Below are 22289 nucleotides of genomic sequence, written 5' to 3' on the forward strand. Positions count from 1 at the left end.
TGAATCGCTTAGCAATTTAACTTACCTTTTTCTGAGTTGGATTTTTACCAAAACTTCCTAATGCCTAAGAGTGGAATAGTGCAGGAAATAGGATAATACGTATAAGAAAAAGAAGAAATAGGTAGATAATTTAAACCAAGTGCATAAAGGTTATATTCTCCCGAGTCTATAAATCAGTCGTGGAAGTGGAAGATTCTTTTAAGTCTGTGTTATTACAAAGTAAATGTCAGCAAGGACTTTAAAAATGTTGTTCAATCTCCTTAAGATGTGATGAAGCTATATTCTGGTAAGATTACCTATACTATACTTAGTGAGAAGTAACAAAAATTAATTCCGCTGAAAGTAAATTGCTCCTAGTTGTTGCATTCAGCGAGTCAAGATTTAATGTGTGTTGTGCTGACTTTTCCCTCTTCAAGTGACAAGGTGCTATTTTATTGAATTAAAGTGTTTATTGACTGAACGAGAATATTGAGAAGCATATTTGTTGTAATTTAGCAATCTCGAACTTACAAGAACTAATTTTGATTAACTGAGCTTAGAGAATTACAAATAAATGTCTGATGGTTCACGAGTTGTATTCTTTCTGAATATCTTGAATTGATTTAATATTTAAATGTTTTTAATGTTACCTTGATCAGAGTAAGGTTATGATAGAAGTTCTCTGTAATAAGAAGAATAAGATCTGTTAAATATAATCTTTAATTATAAAGTTTAAGCTCAGTTGAGTAGTATACTAGAATCTTAATGAGAAAGCTTTATATTCATTTAATTATAATGTCCCTGTTGGAATACTGTGTTATGATGTAATTTATGTGACACTGCATTAAATAATTTTATTTGAATTGAATCTTGTATTTGCCTGATTGTTTCATTGCACCGCTCATTAAAATAATATGAATCTTAGCAGGAACCCTATGTAGTAAGAATAAAAACCTCAGCCCAAAATCAGCTTATAATAACCTAATATAGTTGAAGGTTGATTTATCTAAATTGCTCTTGCAATTCAGAATATGGAGTGCCACAGTATAATATAAATTTTCTTCATATTCAATTGATATATCAGCCTGCAACTAGTTAAATACTAAAGAGAGAGAATTGTAAGACGATAAAACGTGATTGAGAAGAAGTTACGATCCAACATTATGAAATTGTTACTGAGAATAATCCTAGAAAGAATAAAAGGCACTTTATCAATAGAAATAGAAGACACTCAATCAGGTTTTCAAAAAGACAAAGGGACAAGAGAAGAAATTTTCACTCTGCAAGCCTTGATTACCAGAAAAGCATAATCTTTATTTTATCAATCATGCCAAAGCATTTGATTCAATATATCATTAGAAATTGAAGAATAATGGTCTAAAAGGAAAAGATCTACATATAATTCCAAATATATATACTGGAATTAAATGACCTTCATAAGATACAAAAATGCATATTCTGAGAGCTTTTAAATCAAAAAAGGAGTAAGACAAGGATGTGTTTTATCACCTTTATTGTATAATATATATAGTGAACAAATTTTTTAAAAATATTGCAGAATTGAAGGGTGTAAAAGTCATAGGTAGGAACTTCAACAACTTCACGTATGCAGGTGACATAGTGCTGCTATTGCCAAATCTGAAGATGATCTTCAAAACTTAGCCACAGAAATTTACAACAGAAGCTTAGACATTGGATTAATTATTAACCTGAAGAAAACAAGGTGCATGATTATATCAAAAGAACCAATAAATAAGAAACTAAATATAACTGTTAACCAAAAGAAAATTGAACAGGTTAAATCTTGTATATATTTATACAATAAATGATCTAAAGGTTATTTTTAATAATATATATGATGCAGAATATAAATGCTTACAGATGGAGGAATTCCCTTAAAGAAATTTAAAAAAAAAAAAAAAAAAGAGAATAGAGGTAGCAAGAAAAACTTTTATTGATATGAAAACTGTTCTAACATCCAGAGACATTAACATAGACACAAGAAAAAGATTAATAAAGTGCTAGATCTTGTCAAGCCTTCTCTATAATAGTGAAACTTGAACTCTAAATAAAGAAACAGAAAAATGAGAAGTTTTTGAAATGTGAACCATGAGAAGAATGTTGAAAATATTATGGACAGCAAAAATAAAAAAACTAAAATGTTTTAAAGAAAGCAAAAATGAAAATCGTTAAAGAACTTAAATATTTTGGACATCTAACTAAACTAGACAAGAAGGCATTCTCTAATTAATATTAGAAGGGAAACTGGACAGAAAAAGAGGTAGAATTAGATCCAGGAGAATGTGGTTGTTTGAAGATAGACATTAAGGACTGGACTGGCTTTAATTACCATAAATGTTCCTGAGCAGCAAAAGAAAGAAAAGTTCCATGACACAGTTGGCAACCTCCTCCTAGGGGATGACACTTGATGAAGATACTTGCTATTCCATTCATTGCATGACTATTAATTTCTAAATTTTTGGAAAAATCCTTCTATTGTATGTAATACCCTAATATAAATAAATATTTGGTGTCTATAAATGCTGCTCTTTTAACTTCAGTATAAACACTTGAAAGAGCACTCAGTAATTATTAAATAGTGAACTTCCTATTTTTATTTTGTGAAAAATAGAAGCAATTCATGGTATTTTGAAAATTGGCATAGTTGCTCATTATTTACTTATTCCTGTTCACCCCATTGGGAGCATGGGACCTCTCTATGGTCCTGGTTTCTATATCAAAGCATTTTTTTTTAGGTGGATGGGTTGTTAGCACTTTGCTCAACCCTCTCATTTATCCAGGCTTGAGACTGGCATGATGTGGCATAACTGCATCATAGCTGGTCAGTTGCTCATTAGGCTATCCCAATGAGTATATTAAGTCCCAAAGTTCTGAGCTGAACACTCCTGTTGCCATTTTTCCAAATGGCAGTCAAAAATGTTTTTGTAAAATAACTCTCTTCCAGTTACTTCTATAATAAAACTTTTTTTCTGAAATTCTCTGCAAAGGATTCAATTTATTTTCTTCCTAAAAGATGGTACTATTGCAAAATCAAAGTAAATGAGGCTACCACTGAGATATCTATCTGCAGTCTCCATTTGTCATGATAATGCAAGTGAATGCACTCAGAAAAACTAATATTTTCAAAATAAAATATAATTGTCTTCATATTTATCATTATTCACCTATGTCTATACCTGCTATCCATAAATTTGAAGCTGTTTTCAGTTAACTTATTTTCTGTTTAGATTGATCTTTTTTTTTTTTCATTTAACACTTGTCCTCCTCTTTTCATTGAAGTCTTTCTTTTATCACTAGCTTCTCTGAGCTGTTCATTGAGAGATCTTGGAACCTGAAAGTCTCTTAGTCATGTATATTATTGACTTGAATTGCTGTGCTCTGTACTGTCGAGATGTACTCGAGAGGTGCCCATATCTGGGCACAGTAATCTAGATGGGATCTTATCAAGGCTCGATACAGAGGAACAATAACTTGTTTGTCTCTGCTTGTTAAAGTATTTTTCAGCAACCAAGTGATTTGATGAGCTGATTTAGCCACTTTTCCAATGTGCCCCACCCCTAAACTTCAACTCCCTATCCACCAACACTCCCAAATCCCTGGCCTCATCAATCTCCTGGAGTACGGTTCCACCAATGTGATATACTGCTGCTAATCTTTTCACTCCAAAATGTATAACATTACACTTTGCCACATTAAATTGACATCCATTTTCCCTAGCCCAGTCCTCCAAACTATCCAAATCATCTTGCAAAATTTTGACATCCTGTGCACTCACAATTGCTCTATCCAACTTTGCATCATCAGCAAACAAGTGAACACTTCCTCTCAGATCTTTTCCTATATCATTAGTGAACAAATTGAAAAGTAGTGTCCAAGAACAGAACCCTGCGGCACACCACTAGTCACAAGCCGTCTTTTGGATTCCACTCCTGAGTAAACCACTCTCTGGTATCTCTCAATCAACTACCCTCCTATCCATCTCACCAACCCTATATCCATCCCCATCTGCTCCAGTTTACTGATTAGAGTTCCATGCGGTATCCTGTGAAAGGCCTTGGCAAGGTCCAGTAGAATCACTGTAAACCCATTACCCTTATCTAGTTCAGCCGTCACTGTGTTATAAAACGTGAGCAAGTTACTGAGGCATGATCTACCCTTCACAAAACCATGTTCTTCCCCATACAGTATCCTATTTTCATCTATCCAATCCTGTATTTTTCTTTTGACTAATTTCTCCAAGACCTTGACAATGATTCCTGATATGCTAATCGGTCGGTAATTTACAACAGCAGTCTTGAAACCTCCTTTATGCAGTGGAACTATTCCCCCCCCCCTTTCCACCCTCTCGGGACTAACCCAGACCCAAGACTCAAATTAAACAAAATGGTCAAGGGTACTGACAATTCTTTTGCCACTTCACGTACGACACGAGCTGGTATACCATCCAATCCCACAGAAGTATTGACATTGAGGTTTTGCAATAGACCACTCACCTCCACTTCATTCGCCACAATTCCCGTATAATCTATTGGTTCACTCAGTAATTCAACTATATCAACTGATTCGGTTACCTCCCTACCATCGGCATTCTTTAAAATCATTCTGCCATATACATTTTTTCTTTTATTAAAACATATGAAAAACTTTTGGATTCTCTTTAGTCTGCATGGCCAATGTTCTTTCGTAATCCTTTTTTGCTTTTCTTACCACACTCGTTACTTCTGGCCTGCGCTTTATACCGTTCATATGCCTGCCGGTCACCTTTCTCCTTAAATTCCCTCCATAGGTGTTTCTTTTTTTGCAGCTCAAGCTTAATGGTGTTATTCATCCATTTAACCCCTACTTGATTTATTATTCAGACTCTAGGTATACAGTCAGCCATTGCTTCATGCAAACACTTCTTAACCGCCTCCCATGCATTATTAGCTTCTAGCCCTTACAGTTGTACATGCCATGGCATTGAACCAATCAATCTCCTAAGCTTGTCATACTTACCAGCCCGATAATTCCACATATACCCTGTCTTAATTGGAAATTCCACACCTTTAGCCACCTCCCAAGTCAAGACCCTATGATCACTCTCACCAATTGGTGGCAATGTGGTCATATTCGTTACAGCCAAATTCTCAAATGCAATTACTAGGTCAAGCACTCTCTGACCCCTTGTATTTTCCATTACATGCTGTCGCAGATAGTTATCCCTTAATAACCGCATAAAATCCAATTCCTTCCTCCCATGGGTCCTCTCCTCCTTCCAATCAATGTTACCATAGTTGAAATCTCCCATAATATTACCCTCCTTCCACTCATTTCTTCTATTTGCTTATGCATACTATCTCCACCATCTATTCCATCCTCTGGTCTATAGCAGCACCCAACTGTATATTTTGTTGTGCTAGTTTCAATCTCACACCAAATAGCCTCAAAAGTGCTCTTTTCTCTATCCTGCAGTTCCAATTCTATTCTTCTTGACTGTAGCCCATCTATCATCAATAACACTCTCCTCCCCATTTTATTCTCCCTGTCACTCCTGAACACACCATACCCCTCACATTCAATCCCATTAGCTGTGTCATCTTTTGTCAGCCATGTTTCACTAATGCCAATAACCTGTGGTCTGGAAGTGCCAACCAATGCCAAAAATTCTTCCTTCTTGTTCCTAATACATCTGGCATTTGTATACATGAATTGCAGAAGCCGATTTGTCCCATCCCTATTTTGATGCCTTTTACTAATATACCATTCTGATTCGTGGTCTTTCCTACTCGCTTGGACATATTACACACATTCACATACTCAAGTGTCTCCCTAAAATCTGCATATCTACTCCCCCCCCTCCTTAATAACTCTAGTTTCCCTGATTCTGCACATTCACTTCCATTACATTCGACAACACCTACCATGTTCACTTTCTAGAGAGAAACTTATTCCATTGTAAAAGTTAGCTGTTGTGTTTGTTGAGGAAGTGGTTGATTCACTGCTGATGACAAGCATGAAATTGCCATAGTAGGGGTGGGCTATAGGTTAAGAAAGGATATGTTCTAGTTGTGTTAGGAAGAGCATTGGCAAACTGCAAAGTGTCCTTTCTTTTGGATCAACTGAGTGGATTATTCTAGATTTCTTTTAATGTTTTTATGAGGGCAGTCAGGACCTCTTCTGAGGAGCAGTTGATGATGTATTTAAAGACCTAATGTGTTCTTGATTGAAAATTTGGAGATGCAGATCTCCAGTCCTGAAGGAAAGAGCACAAAAAAAGTCCCTTCTTTTAATGATTTCCATTAAAAGAAGGGATAAAATATTGTAATTTCTGAGCAAATAAGGTTTTCCCTTTTGAAAATTTAAAGGTTTTAAAACTCTCAGAGCTAACAATAATAATACCTTTAGCATGAATCACCTTAATTATTTGTGAAAGCCTTAATGTGGAGCTTCGTAGTTATAACATGGTAAGATGGACCATGTTTTCATTAAAATGGATAAAAAAGGGGGAGGGACCATATTATTATTATACGGGCACCTCCATGGAGTCTGAAGACTCATCGCAGGAGACCCAGTCTATCCACACAATCTATCATATTTCTTCTTGAACCCATCAACAGACAAAGCACTCACGACTGACTCTGGCAACCCATTCCACTCATTCAGAACTCTCCAAGCAAAAAATCTAGTCCTCATACCCTTACTAACCACACCTTTATTCAACTTCCAGGGATGACTACTTGTTCTGATTCCTTTAGCCAAGTGCTGAAACAATTCTCCTGCATCTATCCTATAAATCTCAATCAACGAACATGGGTAAATGTGGTGATCTTAGCAACTGATCGTTGACATATCAGCACAAAATAGGTGGGTCATTCTATTGCCCAAGTAGTAAGAACCCTAGGGTTCTTGAGAACAATCATATCAATGGAGGTCCCTGCTCCCCAGCAAGCAAGTGGTGGCCAACTATGTGCCATTTGATGACTAGGAATGACACTAGGCGAGGTATCGCCTTGCCTGGTGTTGGAACCATAAAAGTGAACCAGAGTCGTGTGGTCTGAATCCCATTAGTAGTTGTACCAAACTGATGGATGGTTGCAGATGTGGCATTGATAGCAAGAGGCTATTGTCTTGTTGTTCCAGGTCAGCTCTATTCAAGGTAGTGGTGGTGGCGCGGCTCTGTGATGGTTTGGGGAGCCTTCTCATGCTGCAGCTGCAGGATGTGCAAAGGCCATGAAAGTGTGTAGATGATCAAGCCAGCACATTCTGGTAGTTCGTAGCATTTAACGACCTCTCTAGTCCCTTAGTGTGTCTGAAGAGGTCCTTGTGAACTACCAGAATGTGCTAGCTTGATCATCTACACACTTTCATGGCCTTTGCATATCTTGCAGTTGATGGTCTGTTTCAGCAGGATGATACACTGCTCCCCCCCCCCCAACCAGGCCGCAACCTTCCAGTGTTCTCCAAGGTCCAGATTTAAATCCAGTAAAATCTCTCTGGGATTCCATTGAATGAGGCATCAGATCTGTGTATCTGGAACTGGTGTGCAAGGCACAGTTATTGACAATGCTGCAACAGGCATGGCCGGAATTACCTCTGGTCGGCCACCTCTGGCATCTAGTGGTGTTGATGTCTTGGAGAGTATAGGCTGTTATTCGGCTAGAGGAGAACTGACATGCTATTAGGTAGGTATCTAATGTTCTGTCCATTGAGTGTGTGTAAACTTTTGTTGTAAAAGTAGTTTTAAATTTCAATTTAGGAGTCTGAAATAAAAGCTGAAACAGTTAACTAGATACAAAATGAAAATTCCTTAAGAAACTTGTGAGAAAATGAAATTTGATAAGATCAGCAGTGAGGAGATATAAAAAAAAAATTGCCTTACAAATCTTATTTACAACTTGTGGATAGTAAAGAAACAGTAATGACAAAAGCTTGATGATGTAAAATTATAATATAATTAGAAGAATAAAAAAAATTAATACAAGTATTAAAAAAAAAAAACATGGAAGACCAAGGAAACAGTGACAAGATGAATTGCAGTGAACTTTGTTGCAAAAGGTCTATGACCTAAAGTTGAGAGTGAAGAATAAAGGTTTCATTGGTCTGACATCTGTTTAAAAGTATGGTTCTCATCAGAGACAGAAACACAGAATGCTGGGTTATTTCATATTTCTTCTTGCTTCAAGCTTCAGCTTGTTGCATGTCTAATACTTCAATGCAAATAGTTGCTCCATCACTTTCTTAATCTACAAAGTGATTTTTATTTATTTTTTTTGTTTGTTTCTGGTCTCTGGTTAGCTTAACAATTCATTTTGGGTCCATCCTATTAACATGCCAATTCCATTCCATTCTCTTTTTTTCCCATGTGTTTATGGGTTGTAGTTGACATTTTTCATAAATCTATTTGTTTCTTTACTACGAGGTGGTATCAAAAAGTTTCGAGACTAGTTTTGTAACACGCCAACAGATGGCAGCACAAAGCCGCACACAGTTACAGGGAGCACCGACCTTCGTAAGTCAGTGTGCCAAAAGACATCATCCTGTGTACATCGGGAGCTGTGCAACTGTTGCTATTCTGACCATGTGCATTACCATGTCTGCGATTTCATCATGGACAGCAAGTTAGAATGAGGAGCGAACGTGAAATTCTGTGTGCAACTGGGCAAATCTGCCACAGAGACGTTGGACATGATTCAGCAATGCTGCAACGAGTTGTTCGAGGTGTTTTGAATGGCATACGTGCATCAAGAGCCGAAGAACATCACTGGAAGACAACAAGAGATCAGGAATATAATAAATTTAGTTTAATCCATTTATCCAAGTGTGAGCAAACAAAGTTTGCACCTGAAAGTATCTTCAGGACTAGGGCAAGGTGATACAACACCAGGGCAACTCGTTGCAAAGGTGTAGCAAGCTACCAACACTCCTGTCTCAGTATCTCCCTTAATGCATTAAAACACATCTCCTTGCGGATATGTCTAATGTTATGCATTAAGGGAAGGGCCACTACCCAGACTAGTTTCGACCTTTATTGAGGTCTCTTCAGTGGGAGCCAGGCCCAAGCTGAGATACCTTGTTTGCTCACACTTGGATAAATGGATTAAACTAAATTTATTATACTCTAACCAAGTGAAAAATAAACTTTCAAGAGATCAGGAAGACCTTCAATGAGCTCAACCCCTGAAAATGTCGAAACCATTCAGCAACTTGTGCATGAGGATCGTCGGAGAACACTCCACAACATTGCTGCCATTGTCGGTGTGTCATATGGAACAGTCCAGGCAATCCTCGCATGTGATTTGAACATGCGCCATGTTGCTGCCAAGTTTGTCCCCAGGCTGCTGACCCAGGAGCAGAAGGAACATCGCATCGAAGTCTGCCAAGAACTCTGTCAGCATGCCATGCATGACCTGTCCTTCATGTCGAGGATCATTACCAGTGACGAAACTTTGGTGTATGGGTATGACCCTGAGACGAAGCAAGTCTTCACAGTGGAAGAGCCCATCATCTCCATGACCGAAAAAGGCGAGGCAGGTCCACAGCTCAACCAAGTGCATGCTCATCGTCTTTTTCGACATTCGCGGCATTGTGCATCAAGAATTCATCCCCAGGGGCCAGACCGTCAATAACGAGTTCTACTGTCAGGTCTTAAGGCGTCTGAGGGAGAACATTCGGGCAAAAGCGACCGGATTCTGTGGCACGTGAGAAACTGGATGCTCCAAGACGACAATGCACCCTGTCACTGAGCTCTCCTCGCACATGAGTTTCTCGCCAGAAACATGATCTCACTTCTGCACCCACCCTACTTGCCAGATTTGGCTCCTGCGAACTTTGTCCTCTTCCCGAAGATGAAGATCCAGCTCAAAGGTCACCTTTTGACACCATTGCGAAGATCCAGTGCGAATCGCAGAAGGTGCTTGACATGCTTCGAAAAGAAGACTTCCAGGACTCATTCCAGAAGTGGCAGGAACGCTGGGATTGCTGTATTGCTATGCAAGGGAACTATTTTGAAGGTGATAGTGTGTAAACATAAATAAAGTAATTTCTTGTAAACAGAGCTAGTCTCGAAACTTTTTGATACCACTTCGTATATCGATTTTTTTTAACTTTTTTCTTAGTGTTTTCATTTCACATGTCATATTCACTGGTTGTATTTTTGATGTTCCTATTCGTGTTTCATATGCATGTGTCAATATTGGTCAGACTACTGATTTATATATTCTTACTTTTGTTTGTTTTGTTGGATGTTTATTTTTCCATTTAGTTGAATTTAGGCATCCTGATATTTCTAAAATTATTATAAAAAGAGTAGAAGGCAAGAGGGCTATCCTTGGAAGTTATGCATGAGTGTGGTGAAAAAGGGTGTGAGGAGTAGATTTTTACATGGGGAATTGTGAGTGAATGGAACACATTACTGGAATATGTTGTTAATGCAGGGAGTGTTAAGGATTTTAAGATTCATTATGATAAATATGTTGTCAGTTGAACCTCCTAGAATGAGTCTGCTGACTCCGTGGAGGATGTAATGATAATATTTTATTAGCCTTCGGGGATTTTTCTTTTACTTCATCCTGTGTTATATTTTCACTGTTCACAGTTACTCTAGGTGTTTTAATTTCATTATTGTTCCACTATTTTTTTTATTTAGTTCTGATTTACAGCTGATCAGTTCTTTTGCAGTTACCATTGATTTCTCTTTTGATATTTATATGTTAAAGCCTGCTGCCTATCTATTGGAGTTTGAATAACTGCTTTTGGAGATCTTCGTTTTATGCAAGTAATGCTTCATCATCTGCATATTCAACCAAATTTAAATTTTCTTTTTGAATTTTTATTCTATTTAATTTCTGTTTCTTAAATTCTGTTATTTTGTCCATGATTATGTTTTAAAAGAAACATGGACTAAAACATGCACTTTGTCTGTTGCCTTTCCTTATAGGGATGTATTTGTGTTCTGATATCTTATTACACATTCGTTTTTTGTGTATATATCTTTGATCATTTCAGTGATTTGCAGTGGTATCTTTCTTAACCTTCCTACCGGCCGAGGTGGATGAAATATCCAGCCCACCATAGCATTCTGCATGGATCAAAACTTATCAGCATTGTACCTGTCATCATACCATTACCTCCCTCCGCCGTTAATCCCTTTACGGCTATTTTAGAGCCATTCATGGATTAACTGTTGGTGCCTGACTAACAGTTTGTCACCTGTCTTTATACACACTGTTTTACTTGGAATTTTCTTTACTGTCCTAAAATATTTGACTTTTTTTTGCCTCTAAAATGATTTGTGTTTTTTCCCAAAAATTGAAAAAATTGCGAAAATAATCAATCCTGAAATGACCATCGATCAGCCTTTGCAATGAATCTGTTTAGTAGTAGCAAATTTGCTGTATTATAAATTTATTCTTCAAATCACTGCAACGGAACAGTTGCACTGGTTGTTCCAATATAGAAACAACTTTTTTCACAAATTTTCAGATGTTTGCATTGAGCATATTGTCACATGTTTATATTTTTAAATAATATTTATTGAAATAAATATGACCTTTTGCTTTCTTTCCTAGCAAAATACCGTTATATGGATTATCACATTTCAGTTCTAGAAACTAATTTTTTTTTTTTTGTTGTTTTATGAACAACAAACGATGTTATATTGCATAACTCAGTTTCCAATTGTGAATCTTTTTAGTATTGAAAATTTATATCCAATGATGTTTTAGCAGGGATTCTTCGGGTTTTTTTTTTTTTTTTTTTTTTTTTTTTTTTTTTTTGTAGGATGCACATTACTATAATATCCAGTGCGTAACCACCGTAGATATGTTGAAAATATAATATGAAGGATATCATATACAGAATAATTCAAAATTTATGCTCATTTTGAAGATTGCTAATGCTTATCCCCCACATCCTTATCCTCTCCTGGAATTCAATTACATAACTACTCTAAATTTCTACAGGCTCGAAAACATTTCCAGACAGTATTCAAAATCTATTACTTCATTTTACCGTTTCGACAAAAGAAATAAGGCAATAATATTGTTGTACCCTGAAGCTTCTAATTCTGTACTATTTCTTTGCAATCTAAAACCAGCTGTTCTACTGTCTGCTGAAATGATTTGAAATTTTAGAAATACTGTGCTATATTTTCACCATACAAAATTGTTTACATGCATACCACACAAAAAAAAGTTCAGTAGTATTATTTTAGTTTCTTTTTCTTAAAATAATCTAAATATTTTTACTTCTACTTATGCTTCTGGTTGCTATTTCTGAAGTAATCTATGTCTTAGAAATACTTGTAGTAATCCTCTTAGCTGGATGGAAAAGTAAAGGCTTAGATTACTCTCAGTGCTATTGAGGAAGAAAATTGAGAATGCTTATGTCGTGTTTCGTTTTCAATTGTTGATTAGTAGACATCCTAACATAGAAAAAAAATACATTTCTTTTACAGGCTGATACAGTATTTATGCTGAAATAAGTTCTTAATTTATAATGATCAGTTTTATTTTTATTATCGAAAAATTATAAATTATTTCATATAATTATCTTGAAAAGGAGGACTCGAATTATTTTAAAAGAAAAGGAGCATATACTTCACATAATTTTATTTTTTGGGAGGGTAGGAAGGTTATATCGAAGACTTATTCAATTTGCAGATATTTCAGTGAATTTATTTTATAAATCGTTCGCAAGACAACTGTTATGAACGTAAATCACTTGGGGAACATGCCCATTCATTTTAGTGTAAATAGTAGCAAAGGTTTAGCTACTTCAGTAATGCCACGTATCTAAACTAGAAGAAAATGTCGTTATATCTGCTGATTTAGAACTCTTGCATAAATAATTTTTCCGGCATGAATTCTCTATCAGCTATAATGTAATCAATGTACAGATTTTTGCCCTCTTGTATTCTACCATCTTATGTGCAGTGATTTCTTCTTTGTACTACTACAAGAAAAAAATCAGATAACACAAAAATATGGAGTATTTTCTTTTTCATTGGGTGAATTTACAATGTTCTCTCTTTGTGTTTTGAAAAGAAAGTACAAATGAGTTTTTTCTTACTATTTTTGCCATTATAACATCTGATACAATTACAAGAGTGGCATTTTACCGTTTTCATCCAACACGAGAAAAAGAAATATGACAATAATGTTGATTCTGTCGAACTTTTGTAGTGGAAACTTTTAATACAAAACTTTGTAATTTATATATATATATATATATATATATATATATATATTATTGAAATTAGGATTTACTTGGGATGTATGCATTTATAAAAAATAAATTTAAATGACTAGAACTCGAGAAAGTATAACAAAAACCTTTAATACATCACAACTAGTTTCATTGGTGCTCCGACTTCTTCAGGTGAGAAATAAAAAACATAAGACATCAAAGCTGTATAACTGAGAGGAGACCTCCACATAGCCTTTAAAGGAATGCGGAGAACCGACCAGGGCTTCTGACCTAATGTCCAATCCTCACCTTCTCGTGGTGCACCCTGTTGGGTATCTACTTCGATACTGAACGAACGAGGATGGGCTGGCAATTTGGGATTTAGCCGACCAAATTGTATTCTTATTGGTTAAACCAAAATAAAAAATGATAGTACAACATGACAAAATTTCATGCCGGCTGGGGCGTCGCCCGGTTAAACAAGGCCCCCGTTGTTTTCGCCAGGGAACCAGGGCGAACAGCGAAAAGTCAGCTACTGGAACAAATCTGAAAACAAACCCCAACTCAACATCACCAGAGTTAAAGATCGGTACTATCAACATAAGAAGCCTGAATGGCAAAGAAATGAAGCTAGCTGAGGAATTAGATAAGTACCAGATCGACATAATAGGGGTGACTGAAACAAAAAAGACCAAAACTGGTGAGATCTTTCTGAGCAATAAATACAAAATGTTATATTCAGGCAATAACAATCAAGGAAAAGAAGGAGTAGCCATAGTATTCAACACAAAATACGAGGCTAATATCTTCTTGAATGGCAGTCAGTCTCAAGTAGAGTAATGTGGGCAAATATGAGAATGGGGAACTGGACAATGAGACTTATTTGTGCCTATGGTCCCACAGAAGGTTCTACTAAGGTAGAAGTGGAGGAATTTTTTGAGGCTTTAGAAAAAGCAACTGACACAATGAAAAAGGAAAAGTTGGTCCTTGTTGGGGATCTAAATAGTAGAGTAGGAAATGATTGTGAGACATACAAAAATATTTTGGGAAAATTTGGAGAAAAGAGCAAGCTAATAATAATGGCAAATATCTGTTGGATTTCTGCTCAGGAAATGGACTGGTTATTACCAACACCATGTTCCAACATAAAAATGTGCACAAATTCACATGGAGAGAAGAGGCTAGGAATAAGAAAAGTCTCATTGACTATGTTATTGTTGATAGTGATGTTTTCTCCCTGGTGCAGGACACCAGAGTGTACAGAGGATTTGAAATTGGAAGTGATCACTATTTAGTCTTGAGCAGGATAAAATTGAATTTCATATTGAAAAGAATAACATGTAAGAAAGTTTTAAAGCGAATAAAAGTTGAGCAGCTCTCAGATGTAAACTGTAGACTAAAATACAGAAATATTATTGAAAAGAAAATGAAAGAGTTTGAGAACAGGAATCAAACTTTGGAGATTCAGTGGCAAACTCTGAAGGAAACATTGATTGATTCTGCCAGAGAGGCATGTGGTGAGGTTGTGTGCAAAGATAAAAAAATCAGAACTCCCTGGTGGACACAGGAAGTTAAAGAGGCAGTGAAGGAAAAGAAGAAAGCATATCAAAAGTTCCTGGCAAATAAGTCAGCTTTTACTCTTACAGAATACAGAGACAAATGTAAGAAAGCTAAACAGTGTGTAAAACTAGCTAAACGAAAGTCATGGGAGGACTTTGGCAAGAATATAGAAAATAAATATCAAGAAGGTGGCAAAATATTCTGGAGGTTGTTGAAGAAGCTTAGGAATGGAGGAAAGAGTGCTGTAAAAGGAATTAGAGATGATAAAGGTGAAATGAAAACAGGAGAAAAAGATATCCTTGAAGTATGGAGTAATTACTTTGAAAAACTGCTAAATGAAACAAGCAGTGATGACAGCACAGTGATAAAAAACACTGACCAGGCATGCAGTCAGGAATACATATCCATACTTGAAGTAGAAAAAGCCATCAAAGGCTTGAAATGTGGAAAGGCAGCAGGAGTAGATGATATTCGACCAGAAATGCTGAAGTATGGTGGTATAAGAGTCTTACAGTGGCTGCACTGCATAGTTCAGAAAGCCTGGACAGAGGGACGAATTCCCGATGATTGGAGTAGAGCTCTCATAGTACCCATATATAAAAAGGGAAATAAAACTGAATGTGAGAATTACAGAGGTATTTCCCTACTGAGTGTTCCTGGCAAGATCTATGCAAGTATACTTGAGAAACGGTTGAGAAGAATTGTGGAAGAAAAGCTTGGTGAAGAACAAGCTGGATTCAGGCCAAATAGAGGCTGTCAGGATCAGATCTTCACTTTACGACAAATAGTCGAGAAAGCATGGGAATATAACAAAGATCTGTATTTAAGTTTTGTCGATTTGGAAAAGGCATATGACAAGGTGCCAAGAGAGAAGCTATTCAATACGCTGCAGTTATATGGTGTCAATGGGGCATTATATCAAGCAATACTTAGTCTTTATTTGAGTTGTGAGTCAGCAGTTAGAATTGAAGGAAGTACAGGAAGATGGTTTAATGTTAAATCTGGTGTGAGACAAGGATGTACATTATCCCCTCTGTTATTCATTATCTATATGGATCACATTATGAAGGAATGTGGTATTAAACCTGATATCAAAATTGGAGATGTTAATGTCAGCTCTTTGCTTTATGCGGATGATGTTATACTTCTAAATAAATCTGCTACAAGTCTGCAAGATTCTCTGACTAAATTGAATAGCTGGTGTAATAGATATGGTATGAAGGTCAGCAATAAAAAGACAAAGACAATGAAAATAGGCAGAATCATTGAAAATGTCAACTGTGTTGTGAATGGAGAACCTGTGGAACAAGTAAAACATTTCAGCTACTTAGGCACAATTTTTACTGAAGATGGTAAACTAAATATAGAAATAGACAACAGAATCAGCAAAGCTGGTATCGTGGGAAGTCAATTGAATAAATTCATATGTAATAAGAAAGAAATTAGTCGGAACACTAAATTAGCTGTATACAAGACTGTGTTCAAACCAATTTTAACTTATGGATCTGAGAGCTGGGTCAGAAGTAAAACACTTGACCAAAGACTAGAGACCGCAGATATGAGAGTCCTGAGAAAGATTAGAGGCGTGAACAGATGACATCAATGGCAATATCATATTAAAAATGAGGATATTAGGAAAGAACTTGACATTGTCAGCATCCAGGAATGCATTAGCAGAGCTAATCTCAGATGGTATGGTCACTTAAATAGAATGGGAGAGGAAAGATTAGCAAAACAAGTGTTCTCTGCCAGGTTGGCAGGAAAACGACTCAGAGGAAGACCAAGATATAGGTGGATTGATACGGTACAAAGTGCCTTAGACGATGGAAATATAAGATCTGATAATGTTGGAGTCTTGACAAGTAACAGACTGATTTGGAGGAAAATTGTAGATAGGAAGTTAGTAATGATGTAATTTTTTCATGTAGTACTGTCATATCCTGTACACCCCTTGAGGGTACATGGCAGGAATTTGATGATGATGATGATGAAGACATAAACATAAGGTAAAAAACATGGACTCTCCAGCTTAATAAAAAAGTAGAATAGTAACAGTCATATTTGAATAGGTGACCACGTGCTACTGTTGGCATGAGGTGAATGTGTGCAACAGCTAATTTTAGAGAGCCAGTACTGGATTATTGTGCTATGGGAATCAGGCAAATTGTAGCTTAGATTGTTGTTCAAATGTGAAGGGTCCAGAACTATTTCTTTTGATTCGATAATTCTTCTTTCAAATTCATCCTTGCATATATATAAATTAGTAGTGCGTTCCCAGTCAACTTGATGTGGCTGTTCTTCAAGGTTAGAGTTTGCCGAGAAGAGGACATGACTGGTCCTTTCCAGTACTCCGTAAAATCCAGTACAACAGTAGCATGCGGTCACCTATTCAAATATGACTGTTACTATTCTACTTTTTATTAAGCTGGAAAGTCCATGTTTTTTACCTTGTTATTTTTATGTCTTATGATTTTTATTTCTCACCTGAAGAAGTCGGAGCACCGATGAAACTAGTCGTGATGTATTAAAGGTTTTTGTTATACTTTCTCGAGTTCTAGTCAGTTAAATTTATTTTTATATATATATATATATATATAAGCAAAAGTATTGCTTATTATAAAATTGGAGCATAATATCTGAACTAGCAGAAAATATATACATATCAATTTAAATCATAACCATGAATTTTATTTTGTAATGACCAATTATACAGGGAAACCAAGAAGGTGAAAGTGCAAAGAACAGTAGATTACAATATAAAGAAAAAAAAATTTAGTGATATGTTTAAAGAATTTCATTATTCTCTATAAACCAAAGTCGCTCAAGCACGTCCTCCAGGAAATCTATGAAGTATTCTTCGAATCATGATTTTGAACAAAAATATAACATAATCTCGAATGTCAGCAGCCGGTTTTTTTAAATAATATTTCAAATAATTAGAACAAAGAAATGTTTTGTGGGGTAAGCAATTAGAAAAAATTAGCAAAAAAATTAAAAATTAAATTGGTTCTGGAAGGTAATGCAATATTTAAGTGAAGAAATTAGGCAAGGATCTTTATTTTGTCTAGGCATTAAAATTGTATTGTATAATAAAAAGAGAAAATAAAAATAATTTCTATATTTTTAGAAATATAACTAAAGTTCAGTTACCCAGCATAGAACAAGGACTGCATTTCTTGTTATAGGTAACTGAGTCACAGCTATGAGCCTGAAATAATCTGATTAAGTGCTCTCTTAAGCATGAGGGATTATTACACCTTCTAATGGACATGCTGGCCGAATTGCACTTCTTATCCATGTTCTTTCAACAGATAGCATGCATCGTATCCAGATTTAGTTGGACGATCCTTGTTTTAGACGTCCTCGCCGGTTGGGAGGTTAATGATAGTACTTTCATTATGTCCGGTAATCTGATTCTGTCAAAAGCCTTCTCTAAGTCAGTGAAATAAATAAATGTTGGTTTGTTAAATTCTATTGCTTTTTTCCTGTTATGTGCTTTATAACAAATACAGCATCAGTACATGATCTTCCCTTACAAAATCCTGTTGTTCATCATTATAATTTGATTCTAATTCTTTTTTGATGATTCTTGTACATATTTTTAGAGTGGTGCACAGTGCGTTTATTTCTTGATAATTTTTGGTGTTCAGATTTTGTTCCCTTTTTAAATAAATATTAGTAATTGTAATATCCATTCTCCATTCATTGGGGATCTGTCTTTAATTAAATTTCTTGTTTTCAGTCGTTTCTTTATCCTCATTTTTAGCATTTCATTATAAATTCCATCAGTTCCAAATGATTTCCTATTTTGCAATTTTGAGATGACTGATTCTATTAAATTATTTATTTAAATTCTTTGTGTTTTCTGACTGTGGTATTTCAGTATTGTGGTATTGGAGATGGTGGATCCTCAGAAGAATTCTTAGTCCCATGGACTTCCAAAAAAGCTAATTTAGAAATATTAGAGATGATTGGAGAAGATAGGACTCTGTTGTGAGAACCATTAAGAAAAGGAAAACCACCTACCTTGGTCACATACTAAGGCATGAATCCCTACAAAAAACACTTCTAGAAGGAATGATACAAGGAAAAAGAAGAGGAAGACAAAGAACAGATTGGATGCGAAATATTAAGGACTGGACCTTTTTGTACTATGAAGAAAGTAAAAGAGAAGCACAAAGTCGTGCATGGTGGAAACTCGTCAACTTCCTGGAAGGAGATGACATCTGACAAGGTATTTCAGACATTTTTATTTGTTCTTTGCCTTCATATAATTTGGTGAAAGAGTTTTCCCATTGTTCTTTTTCTATGATTGGTATATTTATTTATTCACAAATTTCTTTTGTTTGATTTTAGATTATTCTCCATACTTGTTTCTGTGCTTCATAAAAGTCATATTCCAGTTGTTTAAAATAGTCTTCCCAATATTTTTGCTTTGAGTCTTTTTTTTAATTTTTTATTTCATTTCTTATTCTTTTATATTTATGTTTGGCTGTATTAGTTTTTCTTTTAAATGCTTAGTAAATGCTGTTTTCTTGGTTTGTGATAGTGTTTTTTTGATTTTTTTCAATATATCAGAGAGTTTGTCTTGTTTTGTATTTTCCAGTTTTTTTTTTTTGTCCCAGTGCTTCATATGCTGCCTGTTTAATATCCATTTTTTTGAATTTTTCCCAATGAGAATCTACATCTTCATTACTGATAGCATTTTTTTTTTGGAATTACTCTTTTAGCCTGTTTTGGTAGAGTATTCTTATACTGTCTTCTTGTAATAATTCCACCCTAAATTTATTTTCTTTTATTTCTTTATTTTGCTTGTTTACTTTATTTGTATTTTGTTGAAATCTAAATTTTCCCATCGGTAGTCCATGATCACTTTCAATGTCTGCAGATGTTATGACTATTATATCCAATATTTCATGTTTTATTGTTCTATTGGTTACTGTATAATCTATAGTAGATATCGGTCTTCTGTTATTTCTTCATATTATTTTGTGTCGACTCTTGTGATTAAAGAAGGTATTATTTATTTTAAATTCGTTATCTGTATAAAACTGAAGCAATCTTATTCCATTTGAGTTTTGAGTTGTTTCATTGAATCTTTGACATATGCCTGGTATTAAACTGTTTCCAATCCTTGCATTTTAGTCTCTTGCCAGCATTATTAATTCAGCTGATTTACAGTTTTCTGTAGCATTTCATATAATTCTTCAACTTGCTGGTTTTGGTTTTCCTTCTTCAGAGTTATAGGCACTGATTAGAATTTTATTTTGCAGTTTTAAATATCATTAAATGAAACATCACAACAATATAATATGAGAATATCAAAAGTAAAGACAAAAATAATGGTGTTCAAAGTTGAAAATCCAATAAGAAGTAAAATAGTGATAGATTAAAATATTAGAACAAGTAAACACTTTCAAATACCTGGAATGCAACATAAAAAAGATAGACATGAGAATATCAATTTTTTTTTTTTTTTTTTTTGAAGTAAATGGCATAATATTTAAGTGATCTTTGGTACAAAAACACACCAGAATCACACTATATAACATTCTCTTTAAACCAGCTTTATTATATGGAAGTGAAACATGGACCATAAAAAAGAACGAAAATGGATTCAAACACGGAGATGAAATTTCTCAGAAACACAGTTGGATATACCAATAGGGCCATAAAACAAATAAAGAAATTTTACAATCCCTGAATATAAAACTGATTAACCACCACTATATAAGTAATGGACAATAACAGACTATACAGATATAAAATAAATGAAAAAAGAAGAATTGGAAGACCAAGTAAGTGATGACATGAGACTGGAACAGTCCACTTGGCCTAAAATCCATTGTAGAAGAAGATTTTGCAGTTTTATTTTTATTCTCAGTGTCTTTTCATGCTTTTATTTCATTTTGAAAATCCTCATATATTATTATTCCCACACCTGTTGTAGTTCTTTCTTGTTTCTATACTTCATTAAAACATAATTCATATTTAAAAGATATATTTGTCATATATGAAATGTCACATTCAGTGAATAAATCTTTTAGACTTCTGCTGTTAAGTGAATTTCTGTTAAGTGTTTAATCCAAATGATGTTTCAGATTCACACATTCAAGAGATAACTTGGATATGCTATCATTGAAGGCAGTGTTTGTTTGAGAGGAATTTTTTAATTATAGCAAGTATATAATGTACTGTGTAGTAAACAGCATCATGATGAATATCAGGATTCACACACTGTCAACTCTTAAGCCAAGTAGAGAATCATTAGAGTCAAAATTAAACTTGCCTTTATATGGTGGAGGTATTCAACTAAACAGCATATCCAATTTGTTAAATCTGTTTAATCAAAAAATTGAGACACTTTGAAAATAGCAAAAAAAAAAAAAAAAACAGCTACCCAAAATGCATTGCTTTTATTCTGTGATCTTATTCACTACTGCAGAGGTGAAGTTGAAATCAGTTAAAAATAATGCTATAGTCAGTTTAACTGCTTTCAGCTAAATTTCAAATATAATTTCTTGCATTGCTTAATGTTAATGTTCTTTGAGAATTTTGGTGCATTTAGACCAAAATGGAGAGAAGAGAGAGAGAGTTAAAGGAAGGTAAAGTAAAAATCCTACTTATACTACTATATTTTAGATTTAAATCTTTTAATTATTGTAAACATCATTGCATATTTTCATGAAACTTTGGTGGTATAAAGTATTTCTCATTGCAGTTTTTATTTCTGAATAATGTAATTTTTAAACCTGTTTGCATCTCAGTTATTTAAATGATCACTATAACAATGGTCTTTTTTCAGATGAACGTCTAAAGAAAGATGTTGACTTGGAAGATAAAAAGAACATGCAGAAGAAATTGGAAATAATGCAAGAAAGATTGAAATATTATGAAGAAGCAATGCAACGCAATGAACAAGTTAGCTCATTTTGATGCTTACGTGTATTCTTAAATGCCACTTTAGAACTTGTGTAAGCTTTTAGTTGTTAAATATGAAAAATATAGCTACTAGTTTCACTACCTAAAATATTTTTATTGCAGCAATTTTTCAGCATTTAGTTAATTTTCATTTTAGGTTGCAAAACTAGTAGGTGTTGTTTTTTATAAGAATGTTCTTACATCACTTACCCTTTCCTTTTGAATTAATACTCAATCTCCAGTCATAATCAGATTACTTTCCTCAAACTGATCAACACCTCGAACTCCATCTTGGCACAAACACATATCCATAGTCTCCAAAAACATTTGGTCATTTCCATTCAACATACTACTTCTCATTTGTGCAACACTGTTAACACTAAAATGGGTGATATATCCAGAAGATAGATAAATTAGGCCCTCTCATACAGACTCATTCTAGTCACTTTCTCATAAATGTTCTGTTCTGCATATGGATTTTAATGGATGCAATTCCACTGAACTCGCTACATCATTCCTTTACTCATCTCTGTGCATATGTAAATATGAACAGTTGCTGGTCAAAATTCATACGTAGTTCAACTTTATGCTTTTCAAACTATCCACTTCTTTTATTTCACTTAATTCTGTTCTTTGAAATAGAT

General features: G+C 34.8%; 1 protein-coding gene across 3 annotated transcripts in view; it reads left to right on the forward strand.

The window, feature by feature from the left end:
- Positions 1-22289, forward strand: part of LOC150100765 (afadin- and alpha-actinin-binding protein-like) — a 187217-nt gene that overhangs the window by 102828 nt on the left and 62100 nt on the right. For all 3 annotated transcript variants that reach the window (XM_090401952.1, XM_090401951.1, XM_090401954.1), the window contains one exon: positions 21530-21645. In XM_090401952.1, coding sequence (XP_090258078.1) covers positions 21530-21645 — 116 coding nt within the window. The remainder of the gene's footprint in view (positions 1-21529; positions 21646-22289) is intronic.

This window comes from Typopeltis vanoorti, chromosome 12 (genome assembly GCF_054136105.1).
Source record: "Typopeltis vanoorti isolate ZY-2024b chromosome 12, IOZ_Tvanoo_1.0, whole genome shotgun sequence".
Lineage (NCBI taxonomy): Eukaryota > Metazoa > Arthropoda > Arachnida > Uropygi > Thelyphonidae > Typopeltis > Typopeltis vanoorti.